This window comes from Nyctibius grandis, chromosome 18 (assembly GCF_013368605.1).
Source record: "Nyctibius grandis isolate bNycGra1 chromosome 18, bNycGra1.pri, whole genome shotgun sequence".
Lineage (NCBI taxonomy): Eukaryota > Metazoa > Chordata > Aves > Nyctibiiformes > Nyctibiidae > Nyctibius > Nyctibius grandis.
This window is the reverse complement of record NC_090675.1, coordinates 7,549,838-7,565,532: the sequence shown is the minus strand read 5'-3', so window position 1 is coordinate 7,565,532 and position 15,695 is coordinate 7,549,838. Positions and strand designations below refer to the sequence as shown.

Below are 15,695 nucleotides of genomic sequence, written 5' to 3'. Positions count from 1 at the left end.
GGAACAGCTGTTCCAAAGTAGCAGAAGTTCATAGGTACAAAAAGCAAAAGTAATTTGCAAAGGATTTATTATATTTTTCCTTCACAGACAAAGAAACAGTTAGAAATGTGTGAAGAGAATGGAGAATGAAAGGATGTAGAAAGAACTTTCGACAGTTGTTCTAGAAAAATACAATGCTTCTCTCAAACCCAGTACTGCAATAAAAGCTCAGCTTAGCTTTGTCATGGAGTCTAAGCCTTACCTTCATTTGCTTAGTCAGAGCCTTCAGCTGCCTCTCTGTATCTTGTTTTTGTTCTTCCAGCTTCATTGCTTTACCTAAGAACAGTAAAAAAGGGAAAAGATTATTCAACACATAAGGGCAAGGGGGAAAGTGAAAATGGGAGGGCAAAGCAGCCTATTTCATTTTGCTTCTAGTAACACCACTAAATAGACTAAACTGAAATTAAGGTACTCTGTCAACTGACCAGGAATGGAATCAACAGCAGATCTGTTACTCAGACATCTCTGAAATAGGTCATCATTTTAAGGCATTAAACCAGACTTTTAAACGTACAGAATCACATGTGGAGGATCATTTACTCGGCACACACCCCTGGAGCACTCAAGGCAACGCTGGTAAGTGACATGGGCCCCTCATCCCACCAGGTGGCAGCTCCCCTTCCACAGCAGCCTTGCCTTTACAGCTCTTTCCAGTGCATTGCCCTAAAAGCTCTTTAAAGCCTGGTAATTCCAGTTCCTAGAACGGGGAATACATTCTTCACTGAAGAATGAGGCTTGGAGACTGTCTCTAATATTATTTCTACAGCACTAACTGTTAAAATAGTGACTTTTGTGCATGAACAGAAAGGACTGGCCAAAATTGGAATATTTCTGAAGTGAGGCTCTTGTCACACAGATCAAGACATGCCTCCTCCTCCCTGTTGCAGCCATAACTGAGCCCCCTGAATAAGTTCACTTAAATCCTTTTTTCAGCTCCACCTACTTTCTAGGTCACTGATGAGCTGGTTATTGTGAAGTTTTATAGCACGATGCTGTTCCACCTGGTCCTCCAACTCAAAAATGGTCTCTTTCAGGTTTTTTATATCTGCTTCATTCTCTGATGTTTTCTCCTGAAGCTTCTGGCTGGTTCTGCTCAGTTGCTCAGCCTGCCGGTCACACACCTCCTTCAGCTGACCACACTCATTCTCAGCCTGGAAGGGAGGAAAGCAAGCTGCAAGTCTCTCTTGATTTCTTAAGAGGTATCACTCACTGGAGATTTTACTGGGCATCTCATGGACTTAAGAATTGAACCTGCATTCTAAGCACTGTATCAACCAAGTTTCAACGTGAATTGGACAGTTTCAGGAAACATAGATGAGTTATGATGTCAGTTTTCTTTCCTGGCAATAAAGATAATAAACCAAGATGCTACAAAGGAAATTAAATTTTCCATGTAATGACCATAATTCCAAACCAATCTCTGCAGGTAGTGAACAGCAAGGAATTATATTCCTGGAAAGCTCCACATCTATTCAGGTGTTATGTTATGAGAGTGGTATCACTGCCTTAGGGCCAAGATGATGAGCAGTTCATCCACATGAACAATTTTGCTGCTTTTACCATGTGCATTTTCAATGGATTGTGAAAACATACATAGCAGAGCTCGCTACCGCAGATAAGTGTATTTCTGGATATAGGACATCTGGAATCACTGAAGGGGGAATCTGCTGCACTTCAGTTTGTTGGCTCAGGCTCACAGATTGATGCTTCCAGGTTTGGGGGGAGATCTCCGAGTATGAACAAGTTATGGAAAAGCAAGGTGCAGGCTGCCAATTCAGTGAGCAGCACTGGCACAGCCTGACTGAAGGGCAGCCTTACAGAAGCCTGTGGTCTTGCTTGGGTGTCACAAGCAGCCAATGATTCAAACCAGCTTAATTCGAGGGAAAGGAAGAGTAAAAAGGAGGAAATCTGTGGTTTCCAAACCAAGCAATAAAAGTTTGGTACAGAGTCTGAGCACTCAGCAGTTTTTCATTTATTCTTCATAAACTGCAGCTCTAGCAAGCACTTGGGAGCTTCCTCTACTAACTCAATTTGCTGTGGTCACCTATTTAAGCCGAAAGGACATCTGGATTTTCTAAATCACTCAAATCACAGAGGTGTTTTTGGCAACGCTCTCTTCCTCCGCAACTAGCCAATTTTACTGTTCTTCTCATGATCCCTTCCCCGTACAGGAAAGGCTGCACAAACTATCACTCTTTCTGCAGTGGTGGGACATAATCACTGGCTTGTGCTTTATTAACACTTGTTGTGTGACACCTCACACTGCAGCTCTCTCCTGAGCATCTGGGATGACACAGAAAACAGAAACAGTAACTGACTTAAGCTTGCTTGGAGCAAAGCTACAACCTACCAAATGAGGCAGAGAAAATTGTTCTAAAACAAATAAATATTTTTTGCCATTACTTTACCTAACCCAAACCAGAACACTTCTCAGTTTCATAAAAATATTTTAGTTTTATGAACATAATCTCATCTGGAGCATGACCGTGCATCATTAGACACGTTGCTGTAAATATCAGCTTCTCTGAGCATTAGCTCATGTCCTTGTGTTCTCATGACCAATGACACCTATAGTTCACTACTAATTAAACATGATTAGTTATTCAGAATTTAATATTCACTGCTAACTACTCATGCCCTTCTCTCCATCTGGATTACCAAGTGATTTTCACTAATGTTTGTTCATATAATATCAAAGTAATTTTTTACTGACCTGTTCTTTGCTCCAATTTTGATAAACACAATTCTATTTACTAAAATAGTAAATTCTGGAGAAGATATTAGGGGAAATTAGTTTTGAATTTATAAATACAGCTATGCTAACAGTTATTCCTGAGAATATATGCATATAGCAGCAGAAACAGACAATATCATGCAACTGCAGCTTCTGTTCAAAACTAATTCATGCAATTTAAATCCTGGAAACTTATAATCCATGGCTTAATAACAATCTAAAGACCAACAATTATTTATTTATGGAAGGACAGATAAAGAACCATTAAATTTTACAGCTGTTACTGCTTTACCTTAGATAGCAGACCCTGAACGTGCTTCAGTTCACTGTTTGCTTTCAGCAGCTCTTGTTTAAGCTCAGTGCAAGCTGCTTCTAACTGATCCTTTTCTGCATGGGCTACTTTCAGCATCTCCTGCACCTCAGAGTTGTCAGTAGTACATCCCATCGCGTTGATTTCTGCAGCCTTTTGCTTCTCACTCTCTAACTGAGTTTTGAGAGAGCCATTCTCAATTTTTAGACCTTCTAAGGCAATTTTACAGTCCTCCAGAGTCTTTGTCACTGTGCTGTTGCTCTGCTGTTCCGCTTCTAGAAGTTTAAGCAGCTTCTCGTTTTCTTCTCTCAGGCTTGTAATCACCTGCTGGGCATCTTGATGCTCCCTTTCTAAGCTTCGTAGGCTGCTGGTTAACTGTTGTTGGATGTTGAGCAATTTCTCTCTTTCAAATTGTGCTTTTTCAAGAACTTCTGCACATTTCTGTTCCAGTTCAAGGATCTTCCCCTCCTGAGCTCTGCTTTCTTCATTCTTGGATCGCTCTTGGAGAAGAGTCATTAGCTTCTCATTTTCTTGGCTCAGCTGTTCTGCTCTATCTCTATGTTGATGAAAGGAAGTCTCCAGGAGAGCTTTCTCTTCCACTAGCTTCTCATTTTCTGCTGTCAGCTCCTGCACCATTTGCTGTTGATCTGACAGCTCCTGCAAAGTGGCTTGTAATTCTTCTGCTGTGCTGTGGTGATTCTCCTCCATTTTTTGTATCCTCTCTGTAAGAGATGCAACAGAAAGGTCGCTAATATTGTTTGGAGAACTTCCTGTAGTGGAGCATTTGGAACCTTTGAAGTGGTTGCTGTTGGAGGATGTTGGCCTGGAGGGTATATCTGCTATATGTTCAAAATCAGATGCATCAGGTGACAAGGAAGCTTTAGTTACATCACTGCTGGAAGAACCTGAGTTGCGCAGTGCACCCCCATTCACCTGCTGCCTGTGCTCAACCATTTCACCTCTCGACACATTTTTTGATGGGCTTCCAAAACTGGATTCTTGGGTAGTTGGGGTTGGGAGGCTGCTGTCACCTCCACTGCTTGTTGTTGTGTCTGAGAGAGGAGAGTTCTCTAGATAAAGCAATTTCTCTTTCAAAACACGATTTTCTTCTCCCAGGCTAGCAAGCTCTTTTTGAAAAGTCCTGTTTTTTTCCTGAAGGGTCCGTATTAATGGATCTATGTCAACAGGTGATACTGGTTCTAAATTTTGGTTGGAAGCACCCATTCCTTCAGCATTAAGTGACCCTTTCTCTTTGCATTTCTTCAATTCACAACGGAGTTTGGTAATCTCAGAATCTTTCGTCTTTGCTTCTGCCAGAAGTTCTTTAACCTGAGATTCCAGAACAGCCTTGTCACCAGTTTCATTCTCTTGCTTGGACTTGCTAGTGGGGCGCACGTGTTTGGTAGGAGTCGGTGTACCAGAAGAGGTGGGGCTGGGTTGTGTTTTCCTGGTATTGGCTTGACCACGCAATACAGCTCGCTCTCTGGATACAGATGACGATATTTCCCGGGGTGCTGGAATCCCTGTGCGCTTTGCAGCTGAAACTGTTCCTTGAAGAGAAAGCGATGAGGCAAACTGAATTAGTTCATAAAGAAAACAAGTCATATGACAACAACACTAGAGCCTAGAGCAGTCTTGGAAAAAAACACCTGAGTGTTTGAATAGGTTTACTCATGACTGTGTGGATTCATGTTTCAAAGGCTTGTATTACTTTGCGTTTCTTCCTCTCCCACCCCCCGCAAAGGAACACAGTCTGCTGAACTTCTTCCCAGTGTAATAATATAAGATGCGGATGCTGCAATACATGAACTGCAACCCCCAATACCAGGATATTAATTATTTGAACTCTTTTTAATTATTTGAATTCTTTACTTTGTTAAATGCTGAATTTAAACCTATTAATTTCTGGGTAAAAGTTCAGTAACTTAAGAAAAGATACCATCTTTGAAAAAAATTGTATTTTTATCACACATAAAACTAATGTATTTGCATTACGGTCAGTTTATGCAGATCATCATAAAAAAAGGTCTGAAACATTTCTGGTGACTGCAGATTCACTGAAATACCAAACTCTCCTGGCACTTCTAACACTAAGACAATTGTGTTGCTGCAGCTTCTTACAGAGATGGATGAGAAATTTTCCATGTTACAAATTCCCATCCTCTTACGGAGGAAGAACAAAAGGAGGTTAGAAAGTTAATGCTGTTCTGTTTGATTGTTGGTTGTTTTTTTTCCCCAGCCAACTTCATGCAAAGCATTATGTGATTACAAGGGAAATAAAGTTTCTGAGTTGCTGATTTTCATCTTCCAAAGCTCTCTGTTGGAATATGGGACCATGGGTACCGAAGAAACAATAAGAGCCATCCCAACCATGAAAGTATTAACAAGCTGGTTAAAGAAAAGAAGCTGGTTCAAAAGGGAGGTATTACATGCCACTACACATGGCAACACTAGGAATTTAAGAAATTCCTGTTTTCAGGACCTTACTCAAAAGGAAAAGTCCTAAAAAGTACAGAGCCATAAAGTTTTGGGATATGGTACAATGAAGAGATATTGTCTGATGTAGCCACATAAACAGGATGCAAGGGCCAGTTATGCAAACAAAAAGGGCTAGTGAGCCAGTGTTTGCAATAAAAACAAATTCCAGAAGCACTCTGGGGGGAAATCCTAGAATCAATGACATCTCCCCCCATTTGGGAGGCTCTCTTTGCTGATACACATATTCACAGAAAATCAAAGGGCAGTTCAGGGTGAAGGGGGAGCAGACTCCCTGCTGCACAACTGCACGGCTACTGCCTTATGCTGTGAGAGACTTCATAACCCTCCCAAAGCACTTGTCACACATTGAGGAAATCTCTCTCAGTAATGCAGGGCACTGAAGGGTTAATATTACCACCACCCAGTCTGCTCAGCATCTCTTCTGAAGAATGCCCTGGGTTTATAAACCCCACACAAACAGGAGCCCCTCCGCCTCTCCCCCAAACAAACACACTCTGCAACAGGCACAATAAACACCCGGAGACAAAGAGCAGCTGAAGAAAAGCCCCCTGAACACAGAGGGCTGTGCTGGGAGGGGAGCACAGAGAGGGCTCTGTGATGGCTCTGTGATGGCAGGGGCACGATAAGGCCAGAGACAAAGGCTCCAGTGTTTATGGGAAGAGATAGCAGGGAGAGCCTGGCCGGCCAGCAAGCAGCCCACACAGCTTCATTTAGTCATCTGCAGCTGGAGGCACCGACATACCGAGGCAGCTCCGGGCTCTCCAGTGAAAATGCAACGCAAGCGGAGATGGGAGATTTTCCACTGCAACTCAAATGGCTCCTGGTGCAGCTCCAGACCTGAGAACTCATTTCACTTGTTCGAGGTGAAGGCCCCCAGCTCACTGCTCAGCCTGTTCCTTAAACCCGAGGGCTCCCAACTGCCAGGATCTGGCACCTGTAAACCACATTCACGCTGAGCTCAGCAGACGAGCAAAGCTTTTAGTGTCAATGCAGCTAACGCCACAAGATGAAGGACAACAGGGAAATTGAATGGACCATGACGTGACACGTTGCTTCCAGCGGAGGAATACCAGCTCAGCACAGCTCCTTCTTGCTCAGAGACTGAGGTTCACATGGGGATTCCCAGGTGTCCAGGCGAGAGAGAATGACGCCTTGTTTGAACGTGTCTCTTGAACACACAGTAGGACAAATGTCCAGAGTAGAGCAGCAGTACCCACACAAGCTGTAATCATACTACAGATTTAAGATGTAAGATATGTATTAGAAATGGTCACAGATGTTCTTCAGTGGAGCATAAGGGGTGGATTTAAAGCCACCTGTTACGTCCTGGACTTTTATTCAATCTGAAGGGGTCTTCTACTGCTGTAACAAAATTTTATGACAAAGCAAGTGCCCTAAATAACTCTTTTTCTCTTTTTTCCTTTTTTTTTTTTTTTTTTTTTGTAATGCCATGACTGTCGCCTGGTCAGCACAAGACTGGGTAGTGTTATATAAGCAGTGGGTAGTGCTGACTGGGCAGCATTATATACATTACAAGAAAGAACGATGCTACTACACACTGGTAAAAATTGCATGGCCTTAAGAAAACCACCTTTTCCTAAGAGAAATGTAGCACTTTTGGCAGCAATGCCACTGTGCCTCTAATCGCCACCAGACAACAATTGCAACATGATCTTGAGCAATGGAAGATGTATACATGAGGATAACAATTAAGCATATTTAACTGGGGATTATCTGTACTTTACCAGCTTGCCAACCAGTGCAGGCTCTGAGCTTACTCAACCTGTCTCATATGTTTTGTAAGACTCCATGCTCTGCTGACTTGTTCTGTCATAAATCACAAAGCATTTGCTATCCATCAATAACCATTAACCAACCTGCTTTTTTAATGACGTAGAAGGGTTTACGTATTTTCCCCTCTCCATTCTCCAACAGTGCCACGCAATACTAAAAAGTCACCGGGAGCCCAGAAAAGAAACAGTTCTCAATGCGTATGTATGTTGATTACAAAGCACCAAAGCAAGCATAAGCACTACTATAAAGTCTATTTTATGGGTGACTCCCCCTCTGAATGACCTTGAAATTGAGCAGCGTAGCAGTTACAAATGGAACTGCCAGCCCCACAGCCTGAGGCACCCACAATGCAGGAACTGCACTGAGGGCTGTACGGTCACCCTGGTGACCTGATTAGCTCGGTACCCCACACCGGCTGTGGGCTATGGGAGACTCCAGACAGACACACGCCTGCCCAGCTGCAGAACCCAATCTAGAGTTGATTTATGCTGCTGCTTAAAGTGGCTGGAATCATGCAGAACTTCACTTCCTAGAAAGTGCTGCTTGTTTTGAGCAGTGAAGGGAAAAACAACCAGCCCTGCATCTCAAAGGAGACATTCCAGAAAAAAAAAAAAAACAAACCATGAAGTAACTTTCTGTTTGGTCAAAATGGTGCTATGGCACCTCACTCCTGTTTTCACTGTTCATCCACCCTGCCCAACCTATTAGCTTAACTATTCTCTTGCCAAGTTTGAGCACAAACTCTTTCCCACAGTGCCACATATCCAAGCTCTGACCAACAGTATATTTCTCATTCCCTTTGCACCATACCTAAACTCCCATTCTCCCAGTCCCACACCCACTCTGCTAATGGGCTCAGCTTGTGTTCCCCCACTTCAGAGGAACTGGGAATTACTCCTGAATTACTCCACTGAGAGTTACTGCCTGAAAACCTGTTTTGCTCAGACTGAGGTCACCTCATCATCACGTTCCTCACCTTGGTGCCCAGTAAGAACTCCATACTATTCAGTTGTGAGGGATTAAACCTTAACATGTATATAGTGCTTATAATTTTCAAAGTGCTTTAAAATTAATAGCTATTCAACTCTCAAATCCTCTGAAACATGTAATTGTTAACTCTAGGTTACAGGACGGGGAAGCAGAGAGAAATGAAATGCCTCACCCAAGGTCACAGTAAGTCAGTAAGGATTAGGACCCCGGAGCTCCGGGCTGGCAGCCTGCTGTGCAGCTTTATTGTTTGCACCACTTTCTGCCAGGGAATACTCACTGACTTTCCACTGGTGTCAGAAACAAAGTGGGACTTTAATGAGATAAAAGTTGACCCCTCATGATGATCTTTAGTCATTTGAATCCCATTTTCAGCACAGCTACAATGTTTTTCACAGAAGGAAGGATCAGGATTACTCTTCAGTTTTTCCACATAATGATCTATATTTGAGGTAAGCTCTCAGCACCTGCCACATCAGCTCCCACAGGAGCATTCACAACCAGCAGGAAATGGACTATGGGATGGAGAAAACCATTTCCCAGTCCCCCAAGGTGGAACAGGCAGGACTGCTGTTCAGAAGTAAAGTCCATGCAGTATGGCTAATGTAACTGCAGTGACAGCAGGGTAAGGGAGAGGAGGTGGCAAACATTTTACCATAGTCACAGGGGGGACACGCATGATATTTTGGAATGAAGATTCAGTCAGTTTATATGCCTTCACACTCCATGTGCTCTGAGATAGCACATGATCACTGTCTTCCCAGTAAAGTAAAGCCTTGAAGTTACAGTTATTTTACTTGACTCTTAAGTATAACAGCTCAAACACCTGCTTCTCCAATGCCAGAGCAGAGGAAGAATCTCAGTTGGGAAGTGACTTCATCTGACCACAGAACCACCTTTGGAAATGTTCTGATTTCTGCCTTGAATCTATTTTTTGGAACTGGAGTCAGTACAAGATTATTTGCCCCGGGCCTCTGTGCCATTTGTGTCCCACAACCTGCCCTGTTCTTAATCCTTCCCTCCATCAACATATTAATAACCCAAAGGTTAATGCCACGGGCTTCTGCTGTTCCAGGGACCGAATTAACAGGGAATGTTCCATTTTATACTTTCTTCCTAAATTTTAATCCTGTCAACTCTTAAGCTAAGAACAATAAAATCACATTTTCTTCTTCAACATGTTTAAAAATCCACGTTAGTAATTCATTCTTCCACAGTTTAAGTAGGTACTAAGTCTCCTGCACGTAGAGTTCATCTATGTAACTTAAGCATGCTGATCACTGATTCATTTCAGAAAGCATTTCAGTCATGTAAGACTAAAACACGAAGACAGATGCATCTTGCGTGTGATGTTTTTAAACAATGGATACCTTATTTGAATTGCAAGGGCAGGATAACAAGAAATAAAAGCAAGCTATTCATAGCACCCTGCAATGTTAAAGTCATAACACTTCAAAAAGGCAAACTGCTGCCTGAAGACAAGTTTGTACTCTCATGATTATCTGCTGCTCTAGTAGGACTGTCACATCTCTCATTCTAGCTCCTGCATTTGCAACAGACCAGCTATTTCACTGTCTTGTGTCTCTTTGCCATCCCTCACACCTCAAAAAGGGATAAAGAAACAAAAGAGAGAGCAACAAGAAATTATGGGCTAACTCATAGCCTCTCTGCTAACAAAAGACTGTGATTCTTCCGTCGTTCTGGAATTCTGTTCCCATGTGCTGAGGTATTTTAATCAATTTGGCCTTCTGAACAGAACTGACAAGCCTCAGACAGAAATGCGATTCCTGCGATACCTTGAGGGAAAGGTTAGTATAAATCAAGTGGGCTGCAAGAATGGCCAAGTAAAGAGAATACTATTAACAGCCCGTGCTCATACAGCCAACAAAAAGAGTTATTAAACCTCCCCGTGCAATTTTACTGTGCTCTGTCACATGTGGTTTAGCTGAAACAGGTTCTTCTCATCAGTTTTGGTTTTCAGCTTATCCTCTGGCTGTGACTTTGGTAGATCCTGGACTCAGCATGACTGCACTTACTCAGGTTTTGCCAAGATCTTGCTGAGGATCCACAGCAGCACTGGTAACATACAGCACCAGACAGGTAATGCAGCCATGTACTCATACATGCTCAGTCTTGCCTGTGTAAGGTCCTATTACTATTTTTAGCCAACTTTGAGTTTCTTATGCAAAACGAACCTGGGTCACAGATGTACCTTAATCTCACTTGGTTTATGACACCAAGTGTAGAAAGCCAAAATACAGATGTCTAGTGCCATTTCAGATGCCCTTTAAGTATATTTAAAATACCTTCACTGAGCTGAAATATTTGACAGTACCTGTAGGAGACCTGTCCTCTGCTAGAGAGGCAGAGAGCAACTGGGATATGTCTGGAGACATCTAGAATGCCACTAGACATTGAAGTGAACAGTCAGACTTCCACAACAGATTTACAACCTGGTGTTACAAGGCAGGTAATTGCAGCTTTTATGTGCCATTTTCAAAATCACTCCAGTACCCAAGTACCACTTAGGTGACTTCCAGCCACACAATGAACAACTTAACACATTAATATGCGACTTCATGACCTTGTTGATCTGAATTTAGCCACAGCCAAATCAGAAAAGATATTAGCTTGGAGCCATTGCACTCTCTGTTGACTCCCTATGATAAAGAAGTACATGGTACAGGGAGCCTAGCCATATTTTCTTCTTTTGTCAACTCAACTCAAGTAAAGTTTTCAAGGACCTAATTAACTCGGTGCTTAAAATCCATTCTCAAGAGCAGCTAAGCCACTTAGAGCTCAAAGCTTATCTGAAAGCCCAGGGGACTTGGCAGATCACTTTCACCCTGCTCCAGCATTGATCCTGAGATTGATATTGAGACTGATTAAAAGTGTTCTACGAATGTCCTTTGGGAAACGAGGACTGGAGAGCACAGAAGGAGGATTGGTGAATATTTGACTCTTAAAGTACTTTTTCATTAAGAGATTTCAGAGTTTTGAACACATATCTACTTCATTGAAATGCCCTATTTTTTCCTGCCCTTTTTTCCCCTTTAAGCAAATGAAACAGTTAAAAAACAGCTTCCCTGCTAACCAGAGATCTTCTGATACCCTAATTAACAGGAAACATATTGACATGTTTCATGGTGGCATGAGAAAAAGCAAACATAACTGCTGAAAAGTAGGGCAGACATAACAGCAACCCTTACCTGTGCTGCTGTGCTCTTTCATATATATATATCTCTCTCTCTCTCTATATCTCTATATATATATCTACACAGAGGCAAAATCCCTATACGTCTTCTGCCACATTGTTTAATGCTCCTATCCTTAAACCTCCAGGCATGCTAACAGTAAGTCAGCTTGATAACAAACAGTGAACAGAGGCACATAACTAAATCAACTCATGAAGAAGATCCGAACCAGTTCTAAGTGCTTCTTGGGGGTTAGAACAAGAGCGGAACTGGCTGCAGAAGGCCAGATTTTCAGAGATACAGGTGCCAAGACACACAGATCAGCATCTACTGTTATTTTCAAAACTGCTTAAGCTGTTCAGAACTTCGTATTTGAGAGTGAAATGTCTAAAACTTCTGGTCCACCATCAGCTTAGGTAAAAGTCAGGATAAAGAATTACACTATTATATAGTGACTAACTATTACAGCTTGATCTGCTTGATACACAAGGGGAATGAGCTGAACAGGTTAGCGGTCAGCATTTTTCACTGACCACAGTGTTGGATACTCCGTTGGATAATCCTCAATAACTTGGAAGAGCATACCATTTTGCATCTCTTTTAGGGCTGTCCTGCAGAAAGACAATGCTCTCTGCTACCTGGTCTTTATGCAACAGTGAACAAAGCAAACCTAGGCTTGGCCAGTCATGGTTCTCCTGAACTAGTCTGTTTGCAGAGTATTAGTCATAGAGCCAACACCTTTACAGGTCAGCAACTCTTTGGGAAGGTTCACTTGGACTCCACCTAGCTTTAAAAAAGACAAGGAGATGGCTGCAAAACAAAAAAGGTGGTTTTGATAATCTAACACGTTATATGGGAACATCTGTTCAAATAAGGCCTTTTACTCACTTAGCAAACACTGAGACCAAAAAGTAATTATAACACAAACTCTTTTTTTCTGAAGAATTGTAATGGCCTGTTGGACTGTCTGGGCTGCCTGACTACATTCCCTATGGAATAGGTACAATATGGAACAGGAAGAAAAAGCTAAAAGACTTCATGCAAAGATTTTGATCTATGTAATCATTGTGGACAGTGTAGGGAAGCAACTCAGGTACTGGTATTTGACACAGAGGAAAAGGGTAGAAGACCAAAGAAACAGAAATTAAAATTATATTACAAAGGATTAGCAAACAACAGATATCTGTGTTTGAAAAGTTACAGTACCAGAGGTTTCAAAGAAAAAGCAGCAATAAGCATCTTTATCTGAACAATTCCTAATTTAAGACTACAGAGACCACTGACATTAGAGCTGAAGACTTTGTAAAGGTTGGTTTATGTTTTATTTTAATTAGAAGACATGAGTGTAGAGATCTGGGGTGCAAGAAGCACACAAGAAAAGGCACTATTTTGCTAACTCAAAGACTAAGTCACGACAAAACTACTTGTCATAAATTTAAATCTGCAGATGAACTACTGGTACGACATTCTTTTGAAGGGTGGCCACTAGAAGAGATTCTCCCATGGCAGGAATGTAATCCAATAGGAGAGACGACCTTATATTTGAAGCACCTCCATTCAGTTCAAATTTCAGCATCTAAAACAAGCAAAAATGTACAGATGTACTGTCCAGTACTCTTAGAATCCACAAAAGGACATATTTACACTGTCCCCTTCAGTAAGTTATATAGTGCTTTTCGATGAGAAGGTACCCAGGGAATCTCTGCTGCACAATTAAGGATCACAAATATTTTCTTTTCAGCTTGTTGGATTCACCAGATCAATAACTCTGTCATCTTGTTCCTTCTTACATAGAAAGTCGCATTTAACTCTTCCAAAAAAGTGTTAACATGAAAATAGAAAAATATGATCTCTTCTCAGCATCTGGTGGTTCCAAGCTCTTAGCACAGCCACAACAAGAACCGAAGCTCAAGTTCACACTGTCACAGCTCAATGCTATTACAGTGCAAACAAGGTCGCATTCAGAAGGTAAATGAGACGAGATCTGATCAAAATCCTGTTCACAAAGTCTCATTGTGATTTTCAGCTCACTTTCTTTCCTCTTTATGGGCCTGTTCACATACAATTCCTCTCTGAATAACAGCAGTAGTTAAAATCTCTTTAGCCTGAGAGACATTCCAGTGTCCATACAAAAGAGTTCTCTGAACATTTCTTACACTATTTACTAGGGTTTTCCGAAGGTTTGTTAAGCCTCCGAGACGAGGTATACAAAACCCCATGGAATAACCAAACAACGTACATCAGGTCTGCCAATGCAGGTGCAGTTTACAAGTGTAATTGCAATCTACCGCTGTGCAGCTTTGGATTTCTAGAGCACCCAGCAACCTGGCATAACAAACATTGAGACATCCAAAGCAAACCATCTAGCAAATGTCCAGAGAAACTCTATATCATACACTTACTGGAATGTCCCCCCGGCAAACTCAAGCCTACTTTTTTTGGGAACTGTTAATACCAGTGGGCCTGCCAAAAACTTTAGTCACCTGCTAACTATACCTCTTGTCTACCCCCCAAAAAAGAATGACTGAAACTTTCTATATGTAGCATTATCCCAAAATTAATCTGGTGGACATTACAGAAATCCAGAATTTTCCTTTTTTAAAATAGTCACCCCTACTTGCTGCTTCTTTTTATCCAATTTTACATTTCCACAACCATCACAGCTCGTGATTTAAAAAAAATATAATTTTTATATTCCTTAAGAGAGCCTTGACTCTATGTACTTGTGGCATTAGTGCACCAAAACTATAGGGATTTCTGTGTACTGTGACACTTCCTGATTTTGTTTGCTCTGGAACATTTCCTGCCTATGCACCTGTCAAAACGAGATGAGATCAGGTATAATCATCTCATACCTACAGTAAAATGAATTTTAAGCCAAACTCTATTCTGGGGTTTTTTTAGAAAACAACTGTTCAAAAAAAAACCTAAGAAAAATATCCATAAATGTGAATCTTTCAGTGAATGAAGACAAAACCTCCAGTGTTTCACTGAGGTAACGGATTTTTAGTTTTATGTGGTTGGTAAATTTGGGGTTTCCTTTGTTTTCCTACCTGCTGGTTTTGAGGCTTCTACTGTCCAGAACGAGGTTAGCAACTGTTTTGGGAGACATCCTTGAAGTTTACTAACGCTTCCCCCAGGAAGGTGCTGTTCAGAAAAAGCAGTGGATTTGCTCTGGGTAAAATCAGAAAACTATTTCTCAACCCATACGGCTGTACCAGGATTATTCCTGAGATAAATGACCAGTAGCTGGAATAAGAAGCCCAGGTTTTTCTTTGATTCTAGCTTGCAGACAAGTAGGTAATTCTCTTCAGCTCAGAAAACAGCTTCCCAGCTAACCTAGCCCAGAAGTTCATCACTCAGACATTACTGGGTTAACACTGGTGACAAGACAGCTGTACTTCCACTTCTGGAAAATACAATTATACTAGAATACCAGTGTTGAGTGTTTCATGAAGTACAGGAAATTAAAAAGCAAGCAAACAAAAAAACCAACCCCAAATCTAACCATATAAATTCAGTTAATAATGGTCATCATAGAGTAGCAAGTAGATACATTCCTTCACGTACAGTGCGTATACAATGGCTGTCACAACTGAGCGTTAACGTCCGATCTGTGGCTGGACGTTAATGAAGAAGAGTTACCTAAACTGCCTGGCCCAAGAATCCAATAGGAAAGAAAAGTGAGAAGAACCCTGCTCCTTCCAGAGAAGTCAGGAGCTGTGGATCACATCTCTAAGCTACGAAAACTTGACATTCTATCTATAAGCACAAGCGGTAGCAAAAACGTGATTTTAAGTGGGGAAATGCTTAATATCAACATTTTCACTGTTAGAAAGCTAATTTATTCAACCTGTTTAACTGTTCATGAGGCCATGCTGTGAATCGAATCATGGAATTGATCTGGCTATAAAAATATCTGCATGGTTTTTTCCTCCCCTTTTATGTTCTTTGTTAAAGGCAGATCCCCATCTAATTCACTGTCCTTCCCACAAACACTTCAGTTTGTACCACTGAGGGAGCAGCAGAAAATGCCTTTACACAGCGCTGCTGTTGATGGCTTTGTATCAGGAAACCATGACCTGAACCCTCCAGGTCAGGAATGCTGCCCCACACTTGGCCAAAAGGCCAGGGCTGA

General features: G+C 41.7%; 1 protein-coding gene across 8 annotated transcripts in view; it reads right to left on the bottom strand.

Annotated features, from left to right (window-relative positions):
• SPECC1 (sperm antigen with calponin homology and coiled-coil domains 1) overlaps positions 1–15,695 on the bottom strand; it is a 92,562-nt gene that overhangs the window by 35,252 nt on the left and 41,615 nt on the right. For 7 of the 8 annotated variants that reach the window (XM_068415673.1, XM_068415674.1, XM_068415675.1 and 4 more), the window contains 3 exons: positions 3,066–4,633; positions 983–1,190; positions 242–315 (listed from right to left, as the gene is read on the bottom strand). In XM_068415673.1, the coding sequence (XP_068271774.1) occupies positions 242–315; positions 983–1,190; positions 3,066–4,633 (1,850 nt within the window). The remainder of the gene's footprint in view (positions 1–241; positions 316–982; positions 1,191–3,065; positions 4,634–15,695) is intronic. The other variant, XM_068415678.1, reaches the window with a different exon arrangement.